Source organism: Perognathus longimembris, chromosome 7, assembly GCF_023159225.1.
Source record: "Perognathus longimembris pacificus isolate PPM17 chromosome 7, ASM2315922v1, whole genome shotgun sequence".
NCBI lineage: Eukaryota > Metazoa > Chordata > Mammalia > Rodentia > Heteromyidae > Perognathus > Perognathus longimembris.
Window position 1 is genome coordinate 71,483,497 of NC_063167.1, and position 23,469 is coordinate 71,506,965.

Consider the following 23,469-nt stretch of genomic DNA (forward strand, 5'->3'; position numbering starts at 1 on the left):
AGAGAAAGAACCCCGGTCTTGAGTTTAAGCCCCAGGACCAGCACACAATTCAGAAGACAGATAATCCTTTGATCCTTGTGTCAATGGACCTTAAAAGATTCAGCAAAAAATATCGTTTCCTGTGAACTAGCACAAATTTTGCATTATGAGATAACTTTGGATTTGTGAGTGGAGTCAATCATCTTACATTGGGAATCTACCTTGAGAGAGCCTTCTAACACAAAAGGCATGTCCTTTTCTTTATCTTCTGATATGTCTGTTTTGCTGGATGTTTTGATACCTATATTTGAGAGGAAATGAAACTTCTTAGCCATTCAGTAATTCTCTTAGATAATAGAAGAATCAAATTTTGGGGGTAGTGAGGATCTCAAAGGCTCTCAAGTTCAACTTCATCCATCCATCTATCCATCCACCCACACATCTACCCACACATCCACCCACCCACCCACCCATCCTCCCACCCATCCACCCACCCACCCATGCATCTGAGCTCTCTGTCATCTACACAGACACGGACAGAAAAGTTGGTGAGGGGTTCTCAGTCTCTGGGGACAGTGCACCCTGTTCTCCGCAACTCGGCTTGTTATGCTTTGAATGACAAGCTTGCTTCTTCCTAAACACTGTCACATAACTACATTGGAGGACCACCCAGAATACACTCAATGTGTCTCAAATTGAAGCCCTGTCTTGCCATTGCAGTTCCTTCATTTTGAAGCTTTGAACCTTCTCTGAGAGGACTTCGAATGCAACACCTAGCAGTGCATTACAATGCCAAACCATAAGTTACCTGTGTTTCCAGAAATTTCTAGATGTTGAAGTTTTTGGTTTTCTTATTAGTGTTAGGAAGGAAACACAGTAGCCATTCTGCTAATAGGCCAGGATGGTCCCGAGCTGAGTGTTTGAAGGCAGCCTTACCTTTAAGTCCCTAGAGTCCCATACATTTTTTTTTTCTGGAAGAAGCTGAGACATTTTGGTGGAAATGATAACTGGGTTGTCAGCAATCTGGTTTAAATTTACCTTAAAAATCAGGCTATGTCTTTGACAAAATATAACATCCATACTTGTTAAATGCTCTGGAGAGAACAGGAATAGATGGAACATTCTTTAAAACAATAAAAGCCATATACAACAGACCAACTGTTAATATCATAATAAATGGGGAGAAACTAAAACCATTCCCCCTAAACTCAGGAACAAGACAAGGATGCCCACTCTCCCCACTTCTCTTCAACATAGTGCTGGAATCCCTAGGCATACATAGCAATAAGGCAAGAGGAGGACATCAAAGGGATCCACATGGCAAAGAAGAAATCAAACTATCCCTATTCACAGATGACATGATCTTATATCTGAAGGACCCAAAAAACTCAGTCCCCAAACTCCTACACCTAATAAACCATTTTGGCAAAGTAGCAGGATTCAAAATCAATCCACAAAAGTCAGCAGCTTTTCTGTACACCAGCAATGTACAAGCAGAAAAGGAAATTATGGAAAAAATACCATTTACAATAGCTAAAAAAAGAATAAACTACCTAGGGATCAACCTAACTAAAGACATGAAGGACCTATTTAATGAGAACTATAAAAATCTAAAAAGGGAAATCAAAGAGGACAGAAGGAGATGGAAAGACCGCCCATGCTCATGGGTAGGCAGAATCAATATAGTAAAAATGGCCATATTGCCCAAATTGCTATACAAATTCAATGCAATCCCCATCAAGATCCCAGCTACATTCTTTACTGAAATAGAGAAAGCAACCCATAAATTCATATGGAACAGCAAAAGACCTAGAATAGCCAAAGCAATTCTAGGCAAAAAAAAAAAGCAGTGGAGGAGGTATTACAATACCAGATTTCAAGCTCTATTATAGAGCCATCATAACAAAAACAGCCTGGTATTGGTATAAAAACAGACCTGAAGACCAATGGAATAGAATAGAAGACCCATAAATAAAGTCACACTCATACAGTCAGCTGATATTCAACAAAGGAGCTAAAGACATACAATGGAAAAAGCATAGCCTCTTCAACTACTGGTGCAGGGAAAACTGGGCAGCCATATGTAGAAAACTCAAAGTAGACCTTAGCCTATCACCATGCACCAAGATCAACTCAAAATGGATCAAGGACCTCAACATCAGACCTGAATCTTTGAAACTACTGAAGGACAGAGTAGGAAAGACGCTAGAACTTATAGGCACAGGAAGGAACTTCCTGAATAGAGTCCCAGGGGCACAACAGATAGGGGAGAGACTTGACAAATGGGACTACTACAAAATAAAAAGTTTCTGCACAGCTGAGGACATAGCCACAAAACTAGAAAGACAGCCAACCATATGGGAAAGGATCTTTACCAGCACAGTACAGACAAAGGCCTAATATCCATCATCTACAGAGAACTCCAAAAACTAACCCCCTCCAAGCCCAGTAAACCAATTAGGAAATGGGCAAAGGAGCTAAAGAGAGACTTCACAAGAGAAGAGATAAAAATGGCAAAGAAACATATGAGGAAATGTTCAACATCCCTGGCAGTAAAGGAAATGCAAATAAAAACAACCCTGACATACCACCTCACTCCAGTTAGAATGGCCTATACTCTGAACTTAGGCAACAACAAATGCTGGAGGGGATGTAGGGAAAGAGGAACCCTTCTCCATTGTTGATGGGAGTGCAAATTAGTACAACCACTTTGGAGAACAGTATGGAGGTTCCTCAAAAAGCTCAACATAGACCTACCCTATGACCCAGCCATACGACTCCTAGGCATCTATCCTGAACAACAGGTCTCAGGATATAAAAAGACATCTGCACTTCCATGTTTATCACTGCACAATTCACAATAGCCAAAATATGGAAACAACCCAGATGCCCCTCCACAGATAATGGATCGAAAAAATGTGGTACCTATACACAATGGAAATGGTGAAATATTGGTATTCACAGGGAAATGGTCAGAACTTGAACAAATAATGTTGAGCAAGACAAGCATAGAACACAGAAAACAAAGGGGCATGATCTCCTTGATATATGACTGTTAAGGTGGGGGAGGGGGAGACAGTAGAGACCAGGTCTGCAAAACAAAAAACTTCTTGTCAAATGGTATTTCCCACAGGTTTGGGTCAGCGACCCTACATTATGTAACTAAAACTAAACAACTACTCAACATATAAAGGCGAAAAATAGACCTCTCAGTGGATCACAATAGATCAAAAGCTATGTATGTATGATCATATAAGTCAAGGATAAGCAAACTATTGTTGACATTCTATTTAAAGTCCTAGGTGAATTTCCTTTGGCGTATGCCACATGGCTACTCTATATGTTTCTGGTACACTGTATATTGTATATATGCCTACCTGATCTAGGGAAGGGAAAGAAAAATGAGGGTATAAGATATCACAAGAAATGTACACACTGCCCTATTATGTAACTGTACCCCCTTTGCACAACACCTTGTCAACAAAATTTAATTAATAAATAAATTTTTAAAAAATCAGGCTATGTGACAACTCCTCTGGTAATTGCAAGATGACAAAAAATGGAAATTACATAGCTTTGCTGCTTTATGAGAAATCACTCTCAATTTTGGCTAATGTAAATAATAAATATTACTAATTGAGAGTACATGTCTTTTGTACAAAACTCAAGAAAATATTTTTTGTTTTCTAGCTGAACTGCATTACTGTTTCAAATATTTCATTTTTCTAGTATACTTCTAAATATGTACTTTAATCCTCTTTTCCCTTTACCTCATGGGCTCCAAGCCCTGGAAATTAGTGAAAAAGAAAACGGAAACTAAAGATGCGGATTGGTCCAAGATCCTATTAATCTCTGCTTGCTATCTCCCTCCAAGAATGGCCTTTCCTTTCTTTCCACTTTCCTCCTAGCAAGCCCACTTAGGAGGACTTTAATTTAACATCACTGTTGGAATCTGTAATTATTCTAATGGAAACCCACAAACTCTCAATTTTCTTTGCTTGCTTTTTGTTGTTGTTGTTGTTCGTGTGCGGGTGCTGGTATTTGAACTCAGGGGATTGAGCTCTAGTTGGATTTATCACTCAAGAGTGGTGCTCTACCACTTGGGCCACACCTCCACTTTCAGCTTTTTGCTGGTTAGAGATAAGAGTCTCACAGACTTTCTTGCCCAGGCTGCCTTTAAATTTTGGTACTTACAGCTCAGCCTCCTGAGTAGCTAGGATCACAGGCATAAGCCACCAGTGCCTGCCTTCTCTTACATATTGTCAACACATCTCAGATACTAATCACACCAGTCCTACCAATAAAGACAATTGGCATTTGAGAATATATCATGTCGCATCTACATAACACATTGTACATGAAGTGGGGCCAGTGTAGGAGAAACATTTCACTGTTTCTCAGGTGTTATCTCACTGTGAGTGGAATGCAACTATTCCACTTATTAGAGAAAGCAAAGGATCATGGGAATTTTGTAGATAACTCCTTTTAATTTTGAAAAAAAATTAAGTCTTAAGCAAATTAAAAGGTAGGTGACTGTCTTTGGATTTTATTCTATGAATAAAGTGAATTGGTAAAAGAAAATTGAGATGTGGCACAGGTGGTAGAGTGTCACCCTTGACAAAAAAAAAAAATCTAAGCAAGAGCATAAGAGGCCCTGAGTTCAATCCCCAATACCGGTGCACATGTGTACACGCACACAAGCATACACACACACACACACACACACACACACACACACACACACAAAATGAGTATTTACTTTTAGATTTTTTGGGAGAGAATGTTTTGCTGGGAGAATTTTTGAGACTAGCTAAGTTTTTCAATTCTTGTTCAGCCGCCTTGGCCTTCTCCAGCTCCTCTGCCATTCTAAGTTCCTGATATTTAGCTTCTTCCTCTGTGACCCAATCTTGAATCGTCTTTGCAACAAGTTCTAAATAATTCCTAGACAAGGTAAAATAGAAGAGATGGAGAGTGTGTTATCACTGAAGTCAGCACATACATGTTTTCATTCACTTGAATCATGTAAGCAACTAAATAACAATGAACTCATTCAACTGCTGAAGTAACTGAACTCTCTAACTTAGTTACCTGAATCCAACATTAGAGTGAAGAGCAACATCCCAAAATTCACAATGCAAACGTTGTGCATTCATTGGATTGTGGAAAACTAGAAGCAAGGAATTGTCTTGGGTATGGTAGTATGAATCCACACACCGATACTGCTGATGAGCTTCTTGAAGAACCTGAAAATTAATGTTATTGCATTATTATGGCATCAATTTATTATTATTTACAATGGCATCATCATTATTGCATTGTAAGAGATGGGTCTCTTTACTGTTCAAGCTTATCTTTGTCCTCCTTGTTTCCCTTTCCTAGTTTTCCATATTGCTAGTCTAGTTTGTATTCCCCCAGGATTCTTTTCTAAGTGGTAGGAAATGAGATCCTCAGAGATTTATATTTGGGGAACCATCTCAGAAATTTTATAGAAAAAAAATAGGATCCAAGCAGAGAGACATTCCCTAAAAAGGTTCTTCATTAGGAATGGAAAACAATGATGAAGGCAAGCAGTGGTCCACCTTGTATTTTATCATGTGACATCACTGAAAATTGCAGGTAAATAGGTGCTATGGGCTGAGTTGTATCCCTGGCTACTCTAAATTTTCATATTGATCCTTTGATCCCTCATATGATTTTTGTCTTGCAGCTGGCTGGGGTCCTTTCGCTGTACTAAGGCAGAAATGGCAAGTAGACGAGGAGTTCTTCCACAATGGATAGGCTTGTGAGCTGGGCTGAGAGGCTTAGAGGTGTATCGACCTTCGTTCTAGAACTAGAGGCTGATGGTGGGAGGCCAGAGCCTTTGGGCCCTGTATGGTCACTCTGGAGGCTCATTGCTCTGGGCTCTGGTTTTCAGCGGCCCAGCACTGGGAAGCCCGTGCAATCCTCAGCACCTAGTCACAGTGGCAGCTGTGGCCACCATCAGCACCAGCTAGCGCCACAACTGCCTCCCCTGGAGGAGGGGGCAGTGGGGCAGGGCTTATCTTGCCATAGGGCTGGGCAGCTCCCTGCAACTCTTCTGGCAGCTGGGGCTCATGCTCTCTCATCCCTGGCTTGGGGTTTCCACTGTCCTCTGTCCCCTTTGTTGTCTGCAAGCTCTGCTCCTCACTGTGCCCTGGTGACTCTCTGGACTCTTCAACCACATTCTTCCTGCTGCTGCAGCTGCTCTGCCATCTCCTCTTGGTGGTACCAGCTCAGTGCTTCTACTCGCCACAAAAGATCTAAAGTAGTCAAAGAATCAACTGCTCTGGAGAACCTTCCATTGGGCCTAATGTGGCAATGTGTAGGGACAGCACAGGAGCCAGAGCGAGCTGCAGTCTGCTTCTCTAGCCAGGAATGGGGTGGGAGGAGAGTGTTTGTATTAGTCACAGTGCAGCCATTCATGCAAATGAAGGACTGTGTTTGCAACAATCACAGGCCTTGTCCATCACCAGGGGAAGCACTCCTCTCATCTTGTGGCCTGGTAAAAATGGTTCCTAGAGCTCACCAAAGCTAACGAGAGCAAAAAGACCAGTGCAAGATGTGAGAAATAGCCATGGTTGGAACCGACTCTTCTAAAGCCAGAACTGTGATTGAGCACGAAGCAGCTGTGGAGAGATGGGATGTGGGATGTCATGAGGGTCATCTGAGCAACTGTCCTAGGCAGCTTGATGGACAGTCCTCCACTCTGTGTTGTCAGGCGTAAGAGAAGGGCCTGATAGTAAAAGATACAGAAAGCACTGAAAGGGTGTTCACACCCATCACAAGTATGTATGAGTGGAGCACAGAGAACCCCAACAAAAGCTGGTGATGAATAAGGAGGAGAAACAGACTCTGTGGGTAGAGGGAGGAAATAAAGAAGATTGAGCACTGTCAACACAGACCATTCACACCTGTGGAACAAAAGCAGGAAGCCTGTCTAGGGAGCTGTTTCTTAGAGGGAGTGAGATGATGGTCTATTGCATTAACAACAATGAGTTTCCCCTACATATAACTGATAGAAGACAAAATAAGTGTTTAAAGACTTATAAAAGCTCAACCCACATGTAGCAATTACTGTAGCATTTAACAATACTCAGTACTATTAAAGAAGGAAGGGTGGCTCATGTATCTAACCCCTGGCCCCGGGTGGGAGGTGGGTTCCTCTGGCCCTCAGGACAGGGCCTATGCCCACACACCAGGGAGCACTGGAGCCCTTGCTCCCTCTCAACCATATGGGAATTCGGGAGAAGGCTCCCTCTGCCAGCCAGGCAGCTAGCCCGCTCCAGAGCCCAACCATGCGGGTTCCTGAAACTGTTCTACCCAGCTCTACTTCTTATTTTTTCTGTTGAGACAATACACTTTGATCGTGTAAGGTGTCCTGTCTTACACGTTGTGTCAGGGCAGCCAAAGGGGACCGAGACCAGGGCTACGATGTTCTGCACTCAAAATATCACATAAACTGGGACTGAGAGAGCACAAGTAACTCACCCAGGAATGTGGGGTTGGAGAGGCTGGCACTCAGGCCAGTCTTTAAGCTCTGCTGCCCTCATACACCTGTCTTCTGGGTACTCCCCACTCACTCATGGTGCCTGGTGGAGAGCAGAGTGTGGTCTATGCTGAGACATGATGCTGTTTGCTTCCTGGCTCGCCCTTCCTTGTCTTGCAGGGCATGGGTAGCTGCTTATCTATGTCCTCCCCACCACAATCAACCACAAGGGAAGTGTCCTCATGAAAAGGAAGTGGGCAGCTAAGGCTTTTGTTTGGGTCTGGGTTTTCAGTATCAATCAGTATAGACAAAGTTGGGCTCTCTACCGAGTGATCTGAAAGACAGAATTAGGAATCACGTTGCACTATGGCTTTCATTTCTATACTGCTAGTGTGGCCAAAACAATGTACTTCCTTCCCCGTCTGGGCCCCTGTGTGGGTGTCTTTATGACGTGGCACTTAAACGTTAACATCTGTCCCCTGAGAGCCAATAGGAGAAGCCTGTGTATGGTAAATAGCTTTGTAATTAAAAAACAAAACCCATGTAAGGTGCTGTCTGTTATTACTGACTTCTCTTCCTCTGAGACTGTAAGAACACACATGTGGTTGTGAATGATCATCATCTATCCTTTCTCCTGTTGGCAGGAAGAACTTGCAATCTCTGCCTACTAAGAAATACAGCACCAAGCTCTCCAATCAGTGACTGATTTTTTTTTTGTTGTTGTTGCTAGTACTGGGGCTTGAACTCAGAGCCTCATGCTCTCAACTTGGCTTTTTTTTTTTGCTCAAGGCTGGTAGTGCTCCACCACTTGAGCCACGTCTCCATTTCCAGCTTTTTGCAGGCTAATTGGAGATATGAGTCTTATGGATTTGTCTGCCTGGACTAGCTTTGAACCTTGATCATTAGAGTTCAGCCTCCTGAAGCAGTTAGGATTACAGATGTGAGCCACAGGGTCACATACAAATATATACAAACAAACTGATTAAAGTAGGAGATATGCAGGTGAGGAGTCCAGTGGTAAAACTCCTTAAAATAAGGAATTATAGTTTAACAAAATAAAATACAAGGAAGCTAAGACCTGTGTTATTGGGATGGGGGAGGTCAAAGGGAGGGAGGGAGAGCAGGTAAATAGAGAGGAAGGGTGGACAAAAACAATTCTAATACTCTATGTATATATGGGAAATAGAACCAGGTAACTTGACAGAATGGGTAGGGGTAGGAGAGGCTGGGGAGAAAGTGGTAGGGGTAACATTGATCCAGATGCATTGTACTCATAAACAGACATGTTGAATTGAATACAAAATTAATTCTAAAAAGAGAAACGTTTACATTGTGTCTTCTTCTCTCTGTTAATTAGCTTCTTCCCTTTTTCTGTGTTAATACTGTGGTTTTACTAGTCAGTGAACTAAGTCAGTCAGAACAAGTATCTGCCAAGCACCAGGCAACAGGCTCTGGGGGAACAAAAATTAACAGGGTGGATCAATTTCTCCCCTTAAATCTGGTTCAAAGTTTTAGAGGCCATTCTGGAATTCAGAAGAAACCGATAGAAGACCTAGCTGTGGAGGGTTTGGTTGGAATATGGTGAGCATGGGGTCAGGCCGACATTTGCGAGAACATTGCAGACCAGGAGGGTGGGGGAAGGGAGCAGAGACAACTGGAAGACAAAGTCAGTCATCATAGTTGGGTCCTGCGGTCCCCTCCGCCGCCGTCCAGACAGTGGCGCTTGTCCCCCATTCCAGCAGAGGCAGGATGGTTATAGTCTCTACAAGGGGACCCAATAGGGTCTAAGGAGAGGAGGCCACAGACACCAACAGACAAGAACGTTCCAGAAATAGAAAGCCTTGTAGATGTCAAAGTCAGTGCCATATGGCAGGAATATGAGCTGAACCATGAAGTTGAACCACATGGGTAATTCTAAATTTGTAGTTACTCAGAAAAAGTCTGTAAAACTCTTTCTGCAAAAAGCCGGAAGTGGAGTGGCGGCTCAAGTGGTGGCAGCCCTGGGTGAACAAAGCTGAGCAAGAGGGCAAAGCCCCAAGCTCCAGCTCCAGCCCTGGCCCATACAAAAAAGTGTTAGCATTTCAAGATGTAATTAGTATGAAAACGATTACTGAGCTGTACTGGTTTTTTGATACCCAGTCTTGAAATCCATTGTGTACATCATTTACTTTCACTTGTGTGTACACACATCCTGTGACTTTGGGCTGTCATATAGGAAGATGTGGGTCTAGAGAGAGAACGAGAGGCTTCCCTTCCTTTTCTCCACACTCACCTCCCCAAACCCTGAAGAGCAGATTCATTTATACTTTTTAGAGAGATTAGGTCTTTTTTATTTCTGCCAAATCTAAATGTCCAAGCTGGATGCCAGTGGCTCATGCCTGTCATCCTAGCTACTCAGGAGGCTGAGATCTGAGGATCATGGCTCAAAGCCAGTCCAGGCAGGAAAGTTCATGAGACTCTTATCTCCAACTATCTACCAGAAAACTGGAAGTGGCCCTGTAGTGGTAGAGCACTAGCCTTGAGCTGAAGAGCTCAGGGACAGCACCCAGGCTCAGAGTTCAAGCTCCATGATTGACAAAACAAAACAAAAAAAAACCCAAAAAACAAAACCAACAAACTAAATGTCCCAAGAGAACAGACCTAATATACCAATAGGAAAGGACCTGCCAAGGGACCCATTCAGTAAAATTACCAGCAATGAAGCCCAGCTACCCTCCCTCGCCTGCCACAGCACTTTCTAGCATGACACCCTCCCCGCAAAGAACTCCTTAGCATAGTTTTGGTATTTCATTATTCATATGAACAAGGAGGAAAATATTAGATATTCTTTTGAACCTGAAAAACAAACCAAAAAAAAAAAAAAAAAAAACACTAACACACTCCTTTTCCACCCAAAATATATAAAGAAAGAGAAGAAAAGGAACTTGGAGGACAAAGGGTGGCACTTCAAGGAGAAAGTAACTTCAAAGAGCTTTACACTTGCACGGATATTATATCCAAAAGCTTGAAGTTATCCAATAAAAGGTCACTTGGAATTATAAATACACTTTAAGCTCTGAGGACAGACATGGAGGGCTCAGCGTAAGGACTGGATCAATATTTCTAGGGCAAAAAGTCAAAGAAGTAGAAACTGATAGAGAAAAGAAAAACATATCAGAGGTGCTGCCCAGGACGTCAAACATCGCAATAATAGGATCTCCAGGGAAAGAGGGGAAAACGGAAGGGGAAGATTATCAAATAAATGGTTGTAGAACATTTCCCAGGATTGGGAGTCGGCGGGGGGTGGGGGGGGGGGAAGGGCTTGCACTGTGCTCACTCAAGGGACACACAGACCGGGGGCCTCACCAGATGCTCACCAGGTCTGGGGCACAGAGATCATAACCCTTCCAGTGAAGAGAAAATTATGGGGTCACATGACTGGTTAGGAACCCATCATTTGTAGGAAAGCATGGTTATTGAGGAATTCTGAATTTGAAAGGAAAAGTCTTATTAACTTTGGCTTTTTATATAAAGCTGCCTTCTCCCCCTCCCTCTCCTTCTCCTCCTTCTTCCTTCTCTTCCTCCTTCTCCGCATCCTCTCACCCCTCCTCCTCATCTTCCTTTTCCTCCTCTTTCTCTTCTTCTTATGTGCTGATTTGGGGGCTTGAACTCAGGGTCTTGCACTATACCTGAGGTTTTTCACTCAAGGCTGGTGCTCTACCATTTGAGCCACAGTTTCACTCTTGGCTTTTTGGTGGTTAATTGGAGGATAAGAGTCTCACAGACTTTCCTGCCTCAGCTGACTTTGAACCATGATCCTAACATTTCAGCCTCCTGAGGAGCTAGGATTATAGGCATGTGCCACTGACACCCAGCTAGCAATTGCAACTTCTATTTCACACCACACAAAATACTGTGAAATGTAATAAAAATAAATAAAATGAATATTATGTTTGTATATTGGAAAAACCTTACATCACCCCCGTATTGTAAAACCTTACCCACCCCCGAAAAACATGTGCAGTAGACTTGTGTATTTCCTTTTTTTTCTTCAATGATTTTTATCAAAGCATCTTTTGGAAAACACATTTTTAATGATCTAGGAGACCTCCTAGGATTATATAGCTTGGTCTGGGAACAAACTCATTTTATAACTGAAATAAATGGGACTATTGATCTGAGGGCAATCTGTGGCCTGCGGGTGAACTGTTCTCCATCACACGCCTCCCCCAACCTCGCACATAAATACCTGCAGCAGGACTTTAGGCTTAAAATGTTCAGAAAAACTCCAGTCCGTCAGACTGCGTTGCTGTGCCTTCTTTATGTCCTCCAAATTTGCCTCCACCACCATCTTCTTGGGTTTCTGAAAAATCACAGCAACCCCCCCCCATTTGGGTTATAATTTGTTTAACTCCATCAACTAACAACACGTCCTCCATTTCATTGGGGGAGGAATCTGAGTACGGATAAACCCATATGGCAATGGTTTAGAAGAGCCGCTGCCAGAAAGAGTATGCCTTTGACTTTTTTTTATGGGCAACATAATCTAAATATTTTTATTGTTAGGTTATACTCTTCTGAGCCCTGTTAGCAATTATAGGCAGGTTTTCTGAGCTCCCTTCCAGACGAAGCTAGTTCTACATGGCTGTATGGTGAGCAGGTGTGTGTGAAGCTGCTGGGACTGTCGAGGAAGAAGCAGGGAGCGGGAAGTTTTGCTTAAGCTGGCAAAGCCAGGAAAATTAACTCCTTTCTCCCCATGTGGGGATGTCTAAATAATCCTTCCCTGAGATGAGAGTCCTTTTCTTTTAAGTGCTTCTCCCTCTCCATTTCCCTTTCTCCTTTTCTCTTTTCCTTTCTATTTATCTTCTGTTTCCATCTCCTTTCCTTTCCCTTCCCCTCTCCCCTGTCTCTATTTCTCAGGAAGACAATTCCCTACCTTTTCAGGAGTAGCATACTTGGTATTTGCTTCATCTTTGATCTCCGTGTTCACGGTGGGCTCTGTAAATCAAAAACACTAACATCCACTTGCGTTCCAGCTCTCTTCCTCCCTCACCCAACGCTGTGCCTTTTTGTTGTCTGCATGATCTATGCTCCTGTGCTGAAAAGGTGATTCCTCAAAGGCATGTTTCCTGCCTCCCGAATGTGTTTGTGCCAATATTTCTAAATCAGTGCCTACCTGAAAGTCCTGGTAAATGCTTTGAAAGGAACCTGACTTTTATCTGGCATGGTCTAAATCACATCAAATATTCTGCATTCAGGCTGTGTATCACACTCTGCTCACCAAGCATCTTTAGCATCACAACTGGCAAGGGTTTTCCTTTATTTATTTATGTTTACTGATTTAACCGAGCCATGGTATACTGTGTGTGACTCCTCTTGTGCTGGCGGCTGTCACAAAGCCTTTCAGGTTCCTGTGGCTCTAACCTAGAGGGTGGTTGATGGGGGCAGGCTGGAGACCTAGGACAAGAGAACTACCAAGAGACAAACACTACAACACAATGCTATTTCACCACCAGGAAAAACGTGATCCATGATGAACAAGCCTCACACAGGGCTTGACTGCGAATGTCTGAAATCTCCACTGGAGAAACAACAGTTGGTGCTGTGGACACAGACTCTGTTGGGAAGATGGGTCTCTGGAGGATCCTCTGCTGCACAACTGGCTTCCAATCCTGAGGCTAACTTCAGATCACATCTGACAAAGGGGTGCAGCCTGACCCCTGCATCTCCCCACTCCCCTTCTGTGGCTTCCCATGTCAGTCAGATCACCGGGTCTGTCAGTCTGTCTTTCTTGCTTTCCTTGGCCGTCTCTCTTGCTCTCAGATGTGGAGCTTTTTCCTAAGAGCCTCCTGCCTCACCCTCTGCTTCACTCTTTACTGTAGCCTTTAATAGCATCCAATTCTGTTTATTATTAGTTTGTGGCCTCCCTAATTGCAAAGTTGCTGCCTTTACTTTTATGTTGTTTTCCCTCAGTACTCCCCAAGCAAGGGTAGCACCTAGCAGGGACTTTCTACGGCTTTTGTTTCTGGTTGGATGAGGAAAAAACTAAAAATGATATCCCACATGGAAACTAGCCTTCGAGGGAGCAGAACCACCCAAGAGGATCTGTAAGACAGGCCGATTGGAGGTGAACACAGAAGGCTCGGCTTTGTCTTCTGCCCCTCCTCGGGGGAGCAGCAAACTCTGCCGATGCAGGCAGCTCGGGGTCCATCTTCCAGAAGCATAGCAACAGCTACTTCCACTCTCACTACTGGCTCCACCTAGCCTTAGACTGGTAAAGGAGATGTGACGAATGCTCCATCTTGTCTTGGAGGTTCCGTTCAGCATTTATAGAAACACATCCACTCAGGAGAAAACTTAGGCCAACAATAACTCCCAATAGAGCACGGTGCCCCCGTGTCCTTGAAGCCATGGACACAAAATGTGTGGAGTAAAAACTCATTCTGTTCTGTCTGCGGTCTGCCAGATTTCCGGCACATTTAATACTCCCTTTTGTGTCTCGAGATCCAGCAGGAAAACCATCCAGTTAGGAAAATATGCTCTAAAAAAATTATACATCCGTTACTTTTGTCAAAAGAGAGAACATTCTGATATGAGGCTGAACTCTTTAATAGTAAAGAAACTCCCCCCTTTTTTTAAAAAAGAAAAAATAAATCCTGATCTGTCTGATTTCTGTGACCACAAAATCCTTTGACAGTGTGATTGAGTAGTTTTTGACACATCTGGAAATGGATGCTTTCTCATCCCTTTGAAAAACAGCATTTGTAATCTGTTTTACTTTACAGATAACAAGATCCCTCTGCAGAGCAGTTAGTTTATTAAAAAAACACCCAACAAGCATAAAGGGCACCTCTAAACCTATAACCTCACAGCCATCAGCCTTCAGGTTTCTCCATAAATATCCAATAGGTCCTGTCAAGTTCAAAACCAGTCTCACATGGGAACCCAGAAAAGCAAAAATATTCAGCCCTTTGTGTCCAGGATCAGGCATATAAACGTGTTTGATACTAATCTGGTCATGTAACATGTTCACAAATGACTTCTGCTTTGTTTAAGGAAAATGAAAGTGACTGCCTTTGAAGTAAGATCAACAACAACAACAACAACATCCCCATCCTCCAGAGAGCCCAGCCAGGCTCTTTTTGCCCCCTCACTCAGCTGGAATGGCACCTGGGTGTAGGCCTGCATTTAGCAGGGAGAGGCGCCCACCTTGAAAGTATGGGACCTTGCTACATCCACATTGATTGCCCACCAGCATCCAGAGCACAGATTTATGTGGTCTGACCACCAGGTGGCAAAAGTTGCCTGAGAAAAGCTTTAACCTGCTGTTTTAAAGGAAAGGAGGAGGAGAAGGAAGAGGAGGAGAAGGAGGAGGAGGAGGAGGAGGAGGAGGAGGAGGAAGAGGAGGAGGAGGAGGAGGGATGGAGAGGAAGAAGGAAGAAAAAGAAGAGAAGGAGGAGGAAGAGGAAGAGGAAGAGGAGGAGGAGGAGGAGGAGGAGGAGAAGGAGGAGGAGGAAGACGACCACGACTACTAAAGAATCAGCTGGAAGGTCTCATTTACTCCCGTTTATCCTGCTTCACATTAACTCACGTTTGCATCCAGGAAGGAGGAAGGAAGGAGGGAGAGGAGGAAGAAAAAAAATCAGCAATAAAGAAAGAATCCTGAAGAAGAGACTCTGAACATGGCCAACCCATCACAAGGAATTTCTGGAGGTGAGCCTCAGGCACAGTGGAAGTCGGGCTCTCTGACTTCCTCTTTGGGCTTTATGTTCACATAAAGTATTATCAGTTCACATACATAAGGCAGCATGATGCCTGCAACATGGCAGTGAGATATCTTCTCAGGCTGCCTTCTGCCCTCTCCAGCCTCCCCCACTTTCCCACGACTCTACCCCATCTACAGAAACAAAAGGCAGGTCAACCACTAGTCAGTACTGACTTAATGTCTACTCTCCTATGGCACTTGCCACTTAATTCTAAGCATGCCTTTCAAAATCATGAAATTCAATACATAGTTTATAAAATATAAATATTTCATATCATGAGCCACTATAAATAAACATCTAGCACCTCAACCATCTTTTATCAAGCTTGAATGTGAATTCCAGTACTTTCTGGGGTTGTTGATGATATTTACAAATAATGCCAGCCTTGCTTTCTCCTCTCCAGTCCTGTACCTTTGTCTCCTTTTCTTATTTTATTGTGGGGCCAGCACCTCCAATACAGCACTGAACACGAGGGCTCTCGGTGGGCACCAAGAAGCTGCCTGGTATTTTACTTGACATGTAGTCTTCATTGCCACAATTTTTTAAGTAACCTTTATAGGATTGAGGAATTTTCTTTCTGTTGCCAGTTTGTTAAGATTCTTTTCACAAATCGCTGTTTAAGTTTACGTGTCTTTTATGCATCTGAGCCAATTACGTGTGTTTTTCACTGTAGTGTGTGTTTTCACCGGTGCATTTCCTTCTATTCCTGCTCATTCACTCTTGGCTTGTGGGGAATTAGCAGAGTGTCATGTATGGAGAGGTCCACTGTTTAGGATTTCCTTAGGACTGCAGTGTCTGTGTTTCATAATTTTCTATCCCTGTATATTTTATTATGGAGTTAGTGCTACTTTTGTAGAATGGTGAAGGGGAGGATACCTCAATTTTCGCTTTGCTGGAAAAGCTTTCGTTAAGATCAGAATGATTTGTTTTGGTGTCTGGCTTCATTTCCTCTTGATATCATTGGATGTGGTATATTGGGAATGATTTGTGAACAATTAAATCATTTATTGAATCAGTTAAAGACAGTTCAAGTTTCCTCTTTTTTATTGAATCTTTTTTTTTTTTGTAAGTTATACCTTTCCAGTGCTTTGTCCATTGTATGTGACCCTGTAGTGGAAAAACGTTGTTTATGTTCTCGCTCTCTATCTTTTTCCTTTCTTCAGGACCTGAGTGAGGTCGTTTTCTTTATTTCTGACATGTCTTTGGTTTTGGTCTGAGGACTGAACTTAGGCCTTGTCCTTGGTACCATCTGAACCATGTCCTACCTCTTTTTCTTTTAGTTTGTTTTTCAGATAGGGCTTCGCACATTTGCCCTGGGTAACGCCCCCCCCACCCAACTTCCACCCTTCCAGATATCTGGGATTAAAGGCACGTGCCAGTGCCTGCAGCATATGATAAAGGCATATCATAAACTCAAACCATATCAACTAACACCCAGCACTGGGTAGGACTTAATTTACGATAATGACTTTATTACTTGTATGGCTATGTCTTTTTTTTTAATGAACAGTCTTGTATAAGGTGTTTATTAATTTTTTTAAATACAGAAGTTAGATTATTTGAAAAAATGATTTATGTTTTATATTTCATTGATTTATACTTTTTCCTTTGGTGGTACTGGGGTTTGAACTCAGGACATCAAACTCCCTGGGCTGGTGCTCTACCACTTGAGAGATACCCCCAGCCCCATTTTTTGCTGGCTATTTTGTTTTGGGGCTGTTGGCTTGAAATCACTCTCCTCTGCTCTCAAGCTCTGGGAGAGGAGGCAGGATTGCAGGTGTGAGCCACAGGCACCTGGCTGCCCATGGCTTTGATTGGTGTCTGCACATATGTTTACTCACCTAGAGACATGGGGAACATGCTGGTGTCGGCTTCTGGCTGGGTCAGATCTCTACTCTCAGGGTCTGAAGACTTTGCAGTCCTCCGATCAGAATGTTTCCTGCTGTCAGCATCTGGTTGAGCCAGGGCCGGGAGATTTTCATTGTTCTCACCATCTGGCTCAGCTGTAGTCCAATTCTGGTGCATGAAGATGATTTTGTCTTTGAGGTCGCCATCTGGTCAGTGCAAAGAGCCTGTGAAATGCAAGCCTGGAAGGACCAGCAGCAGTTCACTACTGGTGTGCCTTTCCTCTCCCGACGCACCTTTCTGATGTGCCAATTTCTGGCTGGCCTCCTCTGCGTATCTCTGGGCCTCCCGGAGGCGGCTCTGCCGGATATGCCTGGCGAATCTGGCAGGGTTGTCCCAGGGAATGTTGGCTGTCTCAGCCTCGGGGTTGTGCATCATCCTCACAGTCTGCAGTATCCCATCTTCATCGACCTCTGAGAGCTTCAGGCTCTCAAAGGTGAAGATTTTGAAGGCCCGTTCTACTTCATTCCAGCTCAGGACTTCTGGAAGAAAGACAAGCTATGTCCAGACAGGCTCTTGTTAGCAGATGGTGCAGGGCAAAGGGGCAGAGAGGCACACAGGGGCTCTGTCTACCAGGATGGCAAGGGAGTCGTGCCTGGGTGGGTGCTGACCTGACTAAACCTGGTCTCCACAAGCTCGAAACCATTACCAAAGGCCCTCAACCATAGGAAGCCACACCACGAAGGCACAATAGTCCAAAGGGCCAAGTAGCTCTGCGCTAGCTACTGACCTTCACCTGCACTCTCTCCCTAGGATACTATGTTGGTTGAGTTTGTTTAAAGATTATTTTAGAGTAAATATACCATTGGATGCTGTTATAATTTAAGCCAGACCAATTGCTCACAGAGCCTAACCCAGGCTATTATGATCAGCAGAATCCCTTGTTCATTTAGGTTCAAGAAAGACCTCCTTTCCTGACAAACTGCTGCTTTCTACTTTTTCCCCAGGCCTGGTGGCTCACACTTGTAATCCTAGCTATTCAGAAGGTTGAGATCTGGAGAACAAAAGTTCAGAACTAGTCTGGGCAGAAAAGCCCAAAGACTCAATATCCAATTTATCCAACAAAAAAGGGACTAGAGGCATAACTCAAATGGTAGAGTACCATGCATAAGCAAAAAAGCTGAAAGGAAGGAAGAAGGAAAAAAGAAAGGAACAAAGAAGGAAGGGAATGAGGAAGAAGGAAGGGTGGGAAAACGGAGTAAAAGAAATTAAAGGAGGAAAAGAAGAAGGAGGAAATAAGGAAGGGGAAATGGAGATAGAGGGAAGGAGGGAAGAAGGAAAGAAAGAAGGGAGGAAGGGAGGGAGGGGGGAGGGAGGGAGGGAGGGAGGGAAGGAAGGAAGGAAGGAAGGAAGGAAGGACGGAAGGAAGGAAGGAAGGAGTTTATTCTGATTAAGGAAATGCAGAGAAAAGAAAACCTAGTACAACTAATCATAGAACACTAAACACCACAACTATCATACCACAGACATGAGATTACTCAAGATAAGAAAGTGTGGTCCATCAAAATGTCTGCTTTAGTGATCAGAACACTTTTTCTGTTTGTTTTGTGCCAGTCATGGGGCTTGAGCTCAGGTTCTAGGCACTATCCCTGAGCCCTTTTACTCAAGGCTAGTGCTTTATCACTTTGAGCCACAGCACCACTTCTGGTTTTCTGGAGGTTAATTGTAGATAAGAGTCTCACAGACTTTGCTGCCCAGCAGCCTCCTGAGTAGCTAGGGTCACAGACATGAGCCACTGGCTCCTGGCTGAGAGTGGCATTTAAAGGGATGCCATGGCCTTGAATTAAAGTGCGTCTAAGCCAAGAGAATGCGAGGTACTTACCACTGGTGCAGAAGTGCATGAGCTCATGGATGGTGGCGAGGCGCCTGGTGCTGTTCCATGGTGGCGGCAGAGGGAACTGAAGGCAGTCCCACAGTGGCGACTTGGCTCGCATCTCCTGCTCAATTTGAATGGGGTCAAAATACTTCTGGTCCTGACAGAGAAGAGCAACGTGACAAGGAGCTAGAGTCAGCTGTCGGGTGCCTTGTGCACATGGCAGAGACCAAAGGGAATCCCTCCATGAATCTGGAGATATGAGTTAGAAGCAAGGCATTGGTGTACATGGAAGAGGACAACCTTGGTGTTTTGCTGCAGGTCAGGAGAGCTAGTTCCTACTCTGCTAGTCATTCATGGCGCCCAAGAAATTCCCAACATTGTCTGCCAAGACCCTGTATGTGCACATATCCCGTGCCAGCAAATACCAGTAAAGTTTTGATGCAGATTTGGTGGTAGTGGAATCTGCCCTGTTAACTATCCCATCGGTTCATTCACAGGTTTTATTTGCTTCTCCCTTGTGTGTTTCAATTTTCTGAGACACCACATTGATATATATATATATGTATATACATATATATATATGTATATACATATATATATATAGTTCATCTGTCTGTCTGTCTGCCTGCCTGCCTATCTCTCTCTACATTGCTCATTGCACTTTCCTTTGGGTGGTACGGAGTTTTAAACTCAGTGCCTGGTGCTTGCTCAGCTTGCTTGCTTCGGTGGCATTCTGCCACTTGATCCATACCTCCTCCAGTGTTTTTTTTTTTTCCCCTGATGACTTTGGAGCTAGCATCTTGAGGACTTTTCTACCTGAGCTGGCTTTGAACTATGATCCTCTAGAGCTCAGACGCCTGCGGAGCTAGGATTACAAGTGTGAGTCACCAGTGTTCAGCTATGCATGTTTCATTAACAATGGTGACCTTTTCTAGTTGACATCCCGCCCACTGCTTCGCCTGACTGCTACTACCTTCAGTGCGTATTTCTTGTGGGCGAGGGTATCGTGGTAGTTGAGGAGAAGCGGACCCTTGGGCACTGCCTTGCTTTCGCTTTCCTCTTCACATGAGAATATTTCCTGGAGATTCTAGGACAACCAAAACAAAAGGGATTTAAAGAGATAACATGTACACTTTTGAAAGCAGGAAACATACTGGCTGTCGTGCCCTGTCTGACCTTTCTCTCCTTTGCAGTGAGGCAAAGGGAGGGCAGGATGGAGACCATGTGGGCTGCCACCCTGTGGTCCAGCCCGTCGGTTCTGGGGGGCAGCTCCACCAGGCTTGGGGGGACACGGTCCTCCTCACTGGCCACAACCTATGGAGAAAACCAGGTGGGAGGGGACATTAGTGCCATGGCCACCTGCTTACTTCTTCTCTGATGCCAAGTGGCACTGTGAGAGAGGCAGAGCCTGCCATACAGCCAAAGAACAGGCAGGGCGTGCATCCCAGAGTGGTAATGCTTGCCCTAACACTGACACCAGAACTGTAAATGCCAGACAGTTAACCTTACTTAACTCTAGCAGGAGCATGAAGAGAGGTGACCTCAGCCCTCCATCAGCAGCAGTATTAGAAGGAAGGGGAAAATGGAACACTGCCACCAGAATACTTCTTCCCTGTAGATACACCAGATTGCACCCACTGCCACAACAATATACCAACCTTTCCACACCATGTCTGAGGATCATTCTGAGACCTCCTTGAGTTGCTCATAGCATGTGCACTACATGCACACTGCAGGAACGAACAACAAAATGCTCCTCAAATGTGCACAGAACATCTATGCAAACTGTCAATGGGTGTACCCATACCCAGGAAGCCCGAGGACACAAATCGGTTAGCTCGCAGACCGTGTGGACTGACCACCATCCAGCAACAGTAGAAGTCAGTGGCCACCGGCAACCAGCTCAGAGAAAACAAACAAACAAAAAAACCAGCTTGAGTGAATAGTACAACAAACCTCTTGTCTTATTAAAAGCCAAACAGTTAATGTATTTATATAAAAATCCAAATAATATGACCTCAAAAGAAAAAAGCCTAATCAAACATAGAATTAAAAAAAGAAACTGTTAAAGATTTAAGTTGGAACCTTAGCCATCCACTTCTTTTTTCTTACTAAAACAACACTGGGCAGATATGGGTTTTGTTGTTGTAAATGGAGCCTTTTTTCTTTTTTCTTGGCCAGTACTGAGTTTTGAACTCAGGGCCTTACAATTGCTAGGCAGCCACTTTACCACTTGACCCACGCTGACAGCCACCATTCTTTTTGTATTTATTTTTACAGAGAGCCTTAGGCCTTGTACCCCAGCCTTGGTTAGGGACTCTGGGCCTCCCGACCATGCTTCCCTCATAGCTGGGACAACAGGCATGCACCCATACACCCAACTCTTTGGTTACTGTTGTTAAGATGAGGCCTTAAAAACTTGAAACCTTTTTGCCCAGGCTGGTTCTTGAATCTTGATCATTACAATCTCTGCCTTCTGCCTTCTGAGTGGCCAGGATTATACATGTGAGCCACTGGGTTTGGTCTACAAGGAGATTTTATTTTTTTAACCCTAAGGATACGTGCTACCAAAACATTGGGAAATGCTGTGTGAGCGCTTCCAGAGCAGAGCAAAAGACAGATTGAAGCTGAGGTACTTGGGTGTCTGGCTCCAGGGTGGGCCTGGAGAAGCCGTGGGCTCACCTGTTCCAGCATGCAGTGCAGCACCAGGGGGATGGAAACAAACTCCTCGGGAATGGGGTTCATCAGGTCATTGTAATACCGCATGTCAATTTCCGTGGTAGATGCTACTGAAAAACACACCAAGTATTTGAATCCAGTTACCGTACACCCTTCATTTCCTCTACCAAAATCTCAAGCATAGGTTAATTCAGACTACTTAGGAGGCAGAAATCAGGAGGATCACAGTTTGAGGTCAGCCCAGGCAAAAAGTTAGCAGAAACCCCATTTCAACAAAAATACTAGGTGGTGGCTCATGGCTATAAATCCAGCTATATGAGAGGCTTAGGTAGGTGGATCATGTCTAAGGCTGACCCCAAGCAAAAAGAAAGACCCTATCTGAAAAGTAACCAAAGCAGAAAGGGACTGGGGGCATGGCCCAGGTGGCAGAGCACCTGTGTAGCAAGACTGAGGCCCTGAGTTCAAAACCCAGTGTGGCCCAAAGAAAACATTCATACATCAATTTATACTTTGCCTGCACATTGATACACATGGGGACCCTAGGTGGAAGAGAAGCTGGAAGCAACGTCAAGGGCAGAGGCAGCCTTGTTCCTTGGGATGCAGCTTCAGAGGCTGGTCCCAAGCCACAGAGTGCACACTTGCCTGGAGGTACCGGATGTGGAGCTGGGTGCTCTTCACTTTGTCCCTTCTTCTTTGCAGGGGTGGCAGCAACGGGCGGTGAGATCTAAGCAAGAATCATGGAGTCTGTTGTGCTCTGATAGGACTCAGGGAGCTCACACCTGTGATCCCAGCTACCCAGGAGTAGAGTGACATCTGAGGATCCAGATTCAAAGCCAGCCCAGGCAGGAAGGTCCACCAGACTTGTATTTCCAATGAACCAATCAAAAGCCAGAAGTAGAGGAGTGGCTCAAGTGGTACAGCACCAGCCTCAAGTGAAAAAGGCAAAGGACAGCGCCCAGGCCATGGGTTCCGCCACACATAAATGAATAAAGTCAACCTCAGTGAGGAGGGCAGGAAGGGAATCTTCACAGCTGGTCTGACAGCATTGCACACAATGCCGGCCTTCAGTAAGCACAGCATAGACAACACGGATTGCATTGTCACCCCTCTGCCCCTCCCGTGGGCCTGGGCCTACCTCGGGTATGGATTCTAGTGCAGCTTTCTCACTGTAAACCTGTGGGATGTTGATGAGCTGCATGCTTTCCAAGTAATGCTGATGCTGCCTCTTCCAGTCCAGGCTGTCGTACATCAAGCAGGCCACGTCCTCAAAAATCCCCGTGCCCAGGTACAACTGCAGGAGAGACAGCGGGCAGCGCCCTGACTCATTTCCTTCTACAGAAACAGAAAATGCCACTTCTGTGGCTCTCACCAGCTAAGCCCGTTAACTTTTCATAGCAAAGGGAGACCCAGCCCCCTATAGCCCCCATCCCCCAGTCCATGGATCACAGGCCTTGGAAGCAAGTCCATATCCATTAACCCTTTCTTGATTCCTGCTCATTACAGTGCAGATTGTTCCCCTAGACCAATGTATGAGAGGTCAATTCATTCTACATGCAAACCAATAAGTCATCCGCTTCTGCAATGAGGCCCATTGGGTTTTGTTGCTGGTTGTTGTTTGGTGCTGGTCCTAAGGCTTGAACTTGAGGCCTAAGCACTGTCCCTTAGCTTCATTCACTTCAAGGCTGGAGCCCAACCTCTTGAATCACACCTCCACTTGCAGATTTTTTTTTTTTTTTTTTTTTTTTTGGCCAGTCGTGGGCCTTGGACTCAGGGCCTGAGCACTGTCCCTGGCTTCTTCCCGCTCTGCCACTTGAGCCACAGCGCCGCTTCTGGCCGTTTTC

General features: G+C 44.5%; 1 protein-coding gene across 1 annotated transcript in view; it reads right to left on the reverse strand.

The window, feature by feature from the left end:
• Spag17 (sperm associated antigen 17) overlaps nt 1-23,469 on the reverse strand; it is a 96,234-nt gene that overhangs the window by 40,361 nt on the left and 32,404 nt on the right. The window contains exons 7-20 of the mRNA XM_048352149.1: nt 22,764-22,919; nt 22,157-22,167; nt 21,632-21,791; nt 20,126-20,263; nt 19,923-20,036; nt 18,956-19,106; nt 17,370-17,615; nt 17,220-17,282; nt 17,070-17,180; nt 12,399-12,460; nt 11,712-11,825; nt 5,068-5,222; nt 4,739-4,920; nt 201-280 (exon numbers count right to left, since the gene is read on the reverse strand). Coding sequence (XP_048208106.1) covers nt 201-280; nt 4,739-4,920; nt 5,068-5,222; nt 11,712-11,825; nt 12,399-12,460; nt 17,070-17,180; nt 17,220-17,282; nt 17,370-17,615; nt 18,956-19,106; nt 19,923-20,036; nt 20,126-20,263; nt 21,632-21,791; nt 22,157-22,167; nt 22,764-22,919 — 1,743 coding nt within the window. The remainder of the gene's footprint in view (nt 1-200; nt 281-4,738; nt 4,921-5,067; nt 5,223-11,711; nt 11,826-12,398; nt 12,461-17,069; nt 17,181-17,219; nt 17,283-17,369; nt 17,616-18,955; nt 19,107-19,922; nt 20,037-20,125; nt 20,264-21,631; nt 21,792-22,156; nt 22,168-22,763; nt 22,920-23,469) is intronic.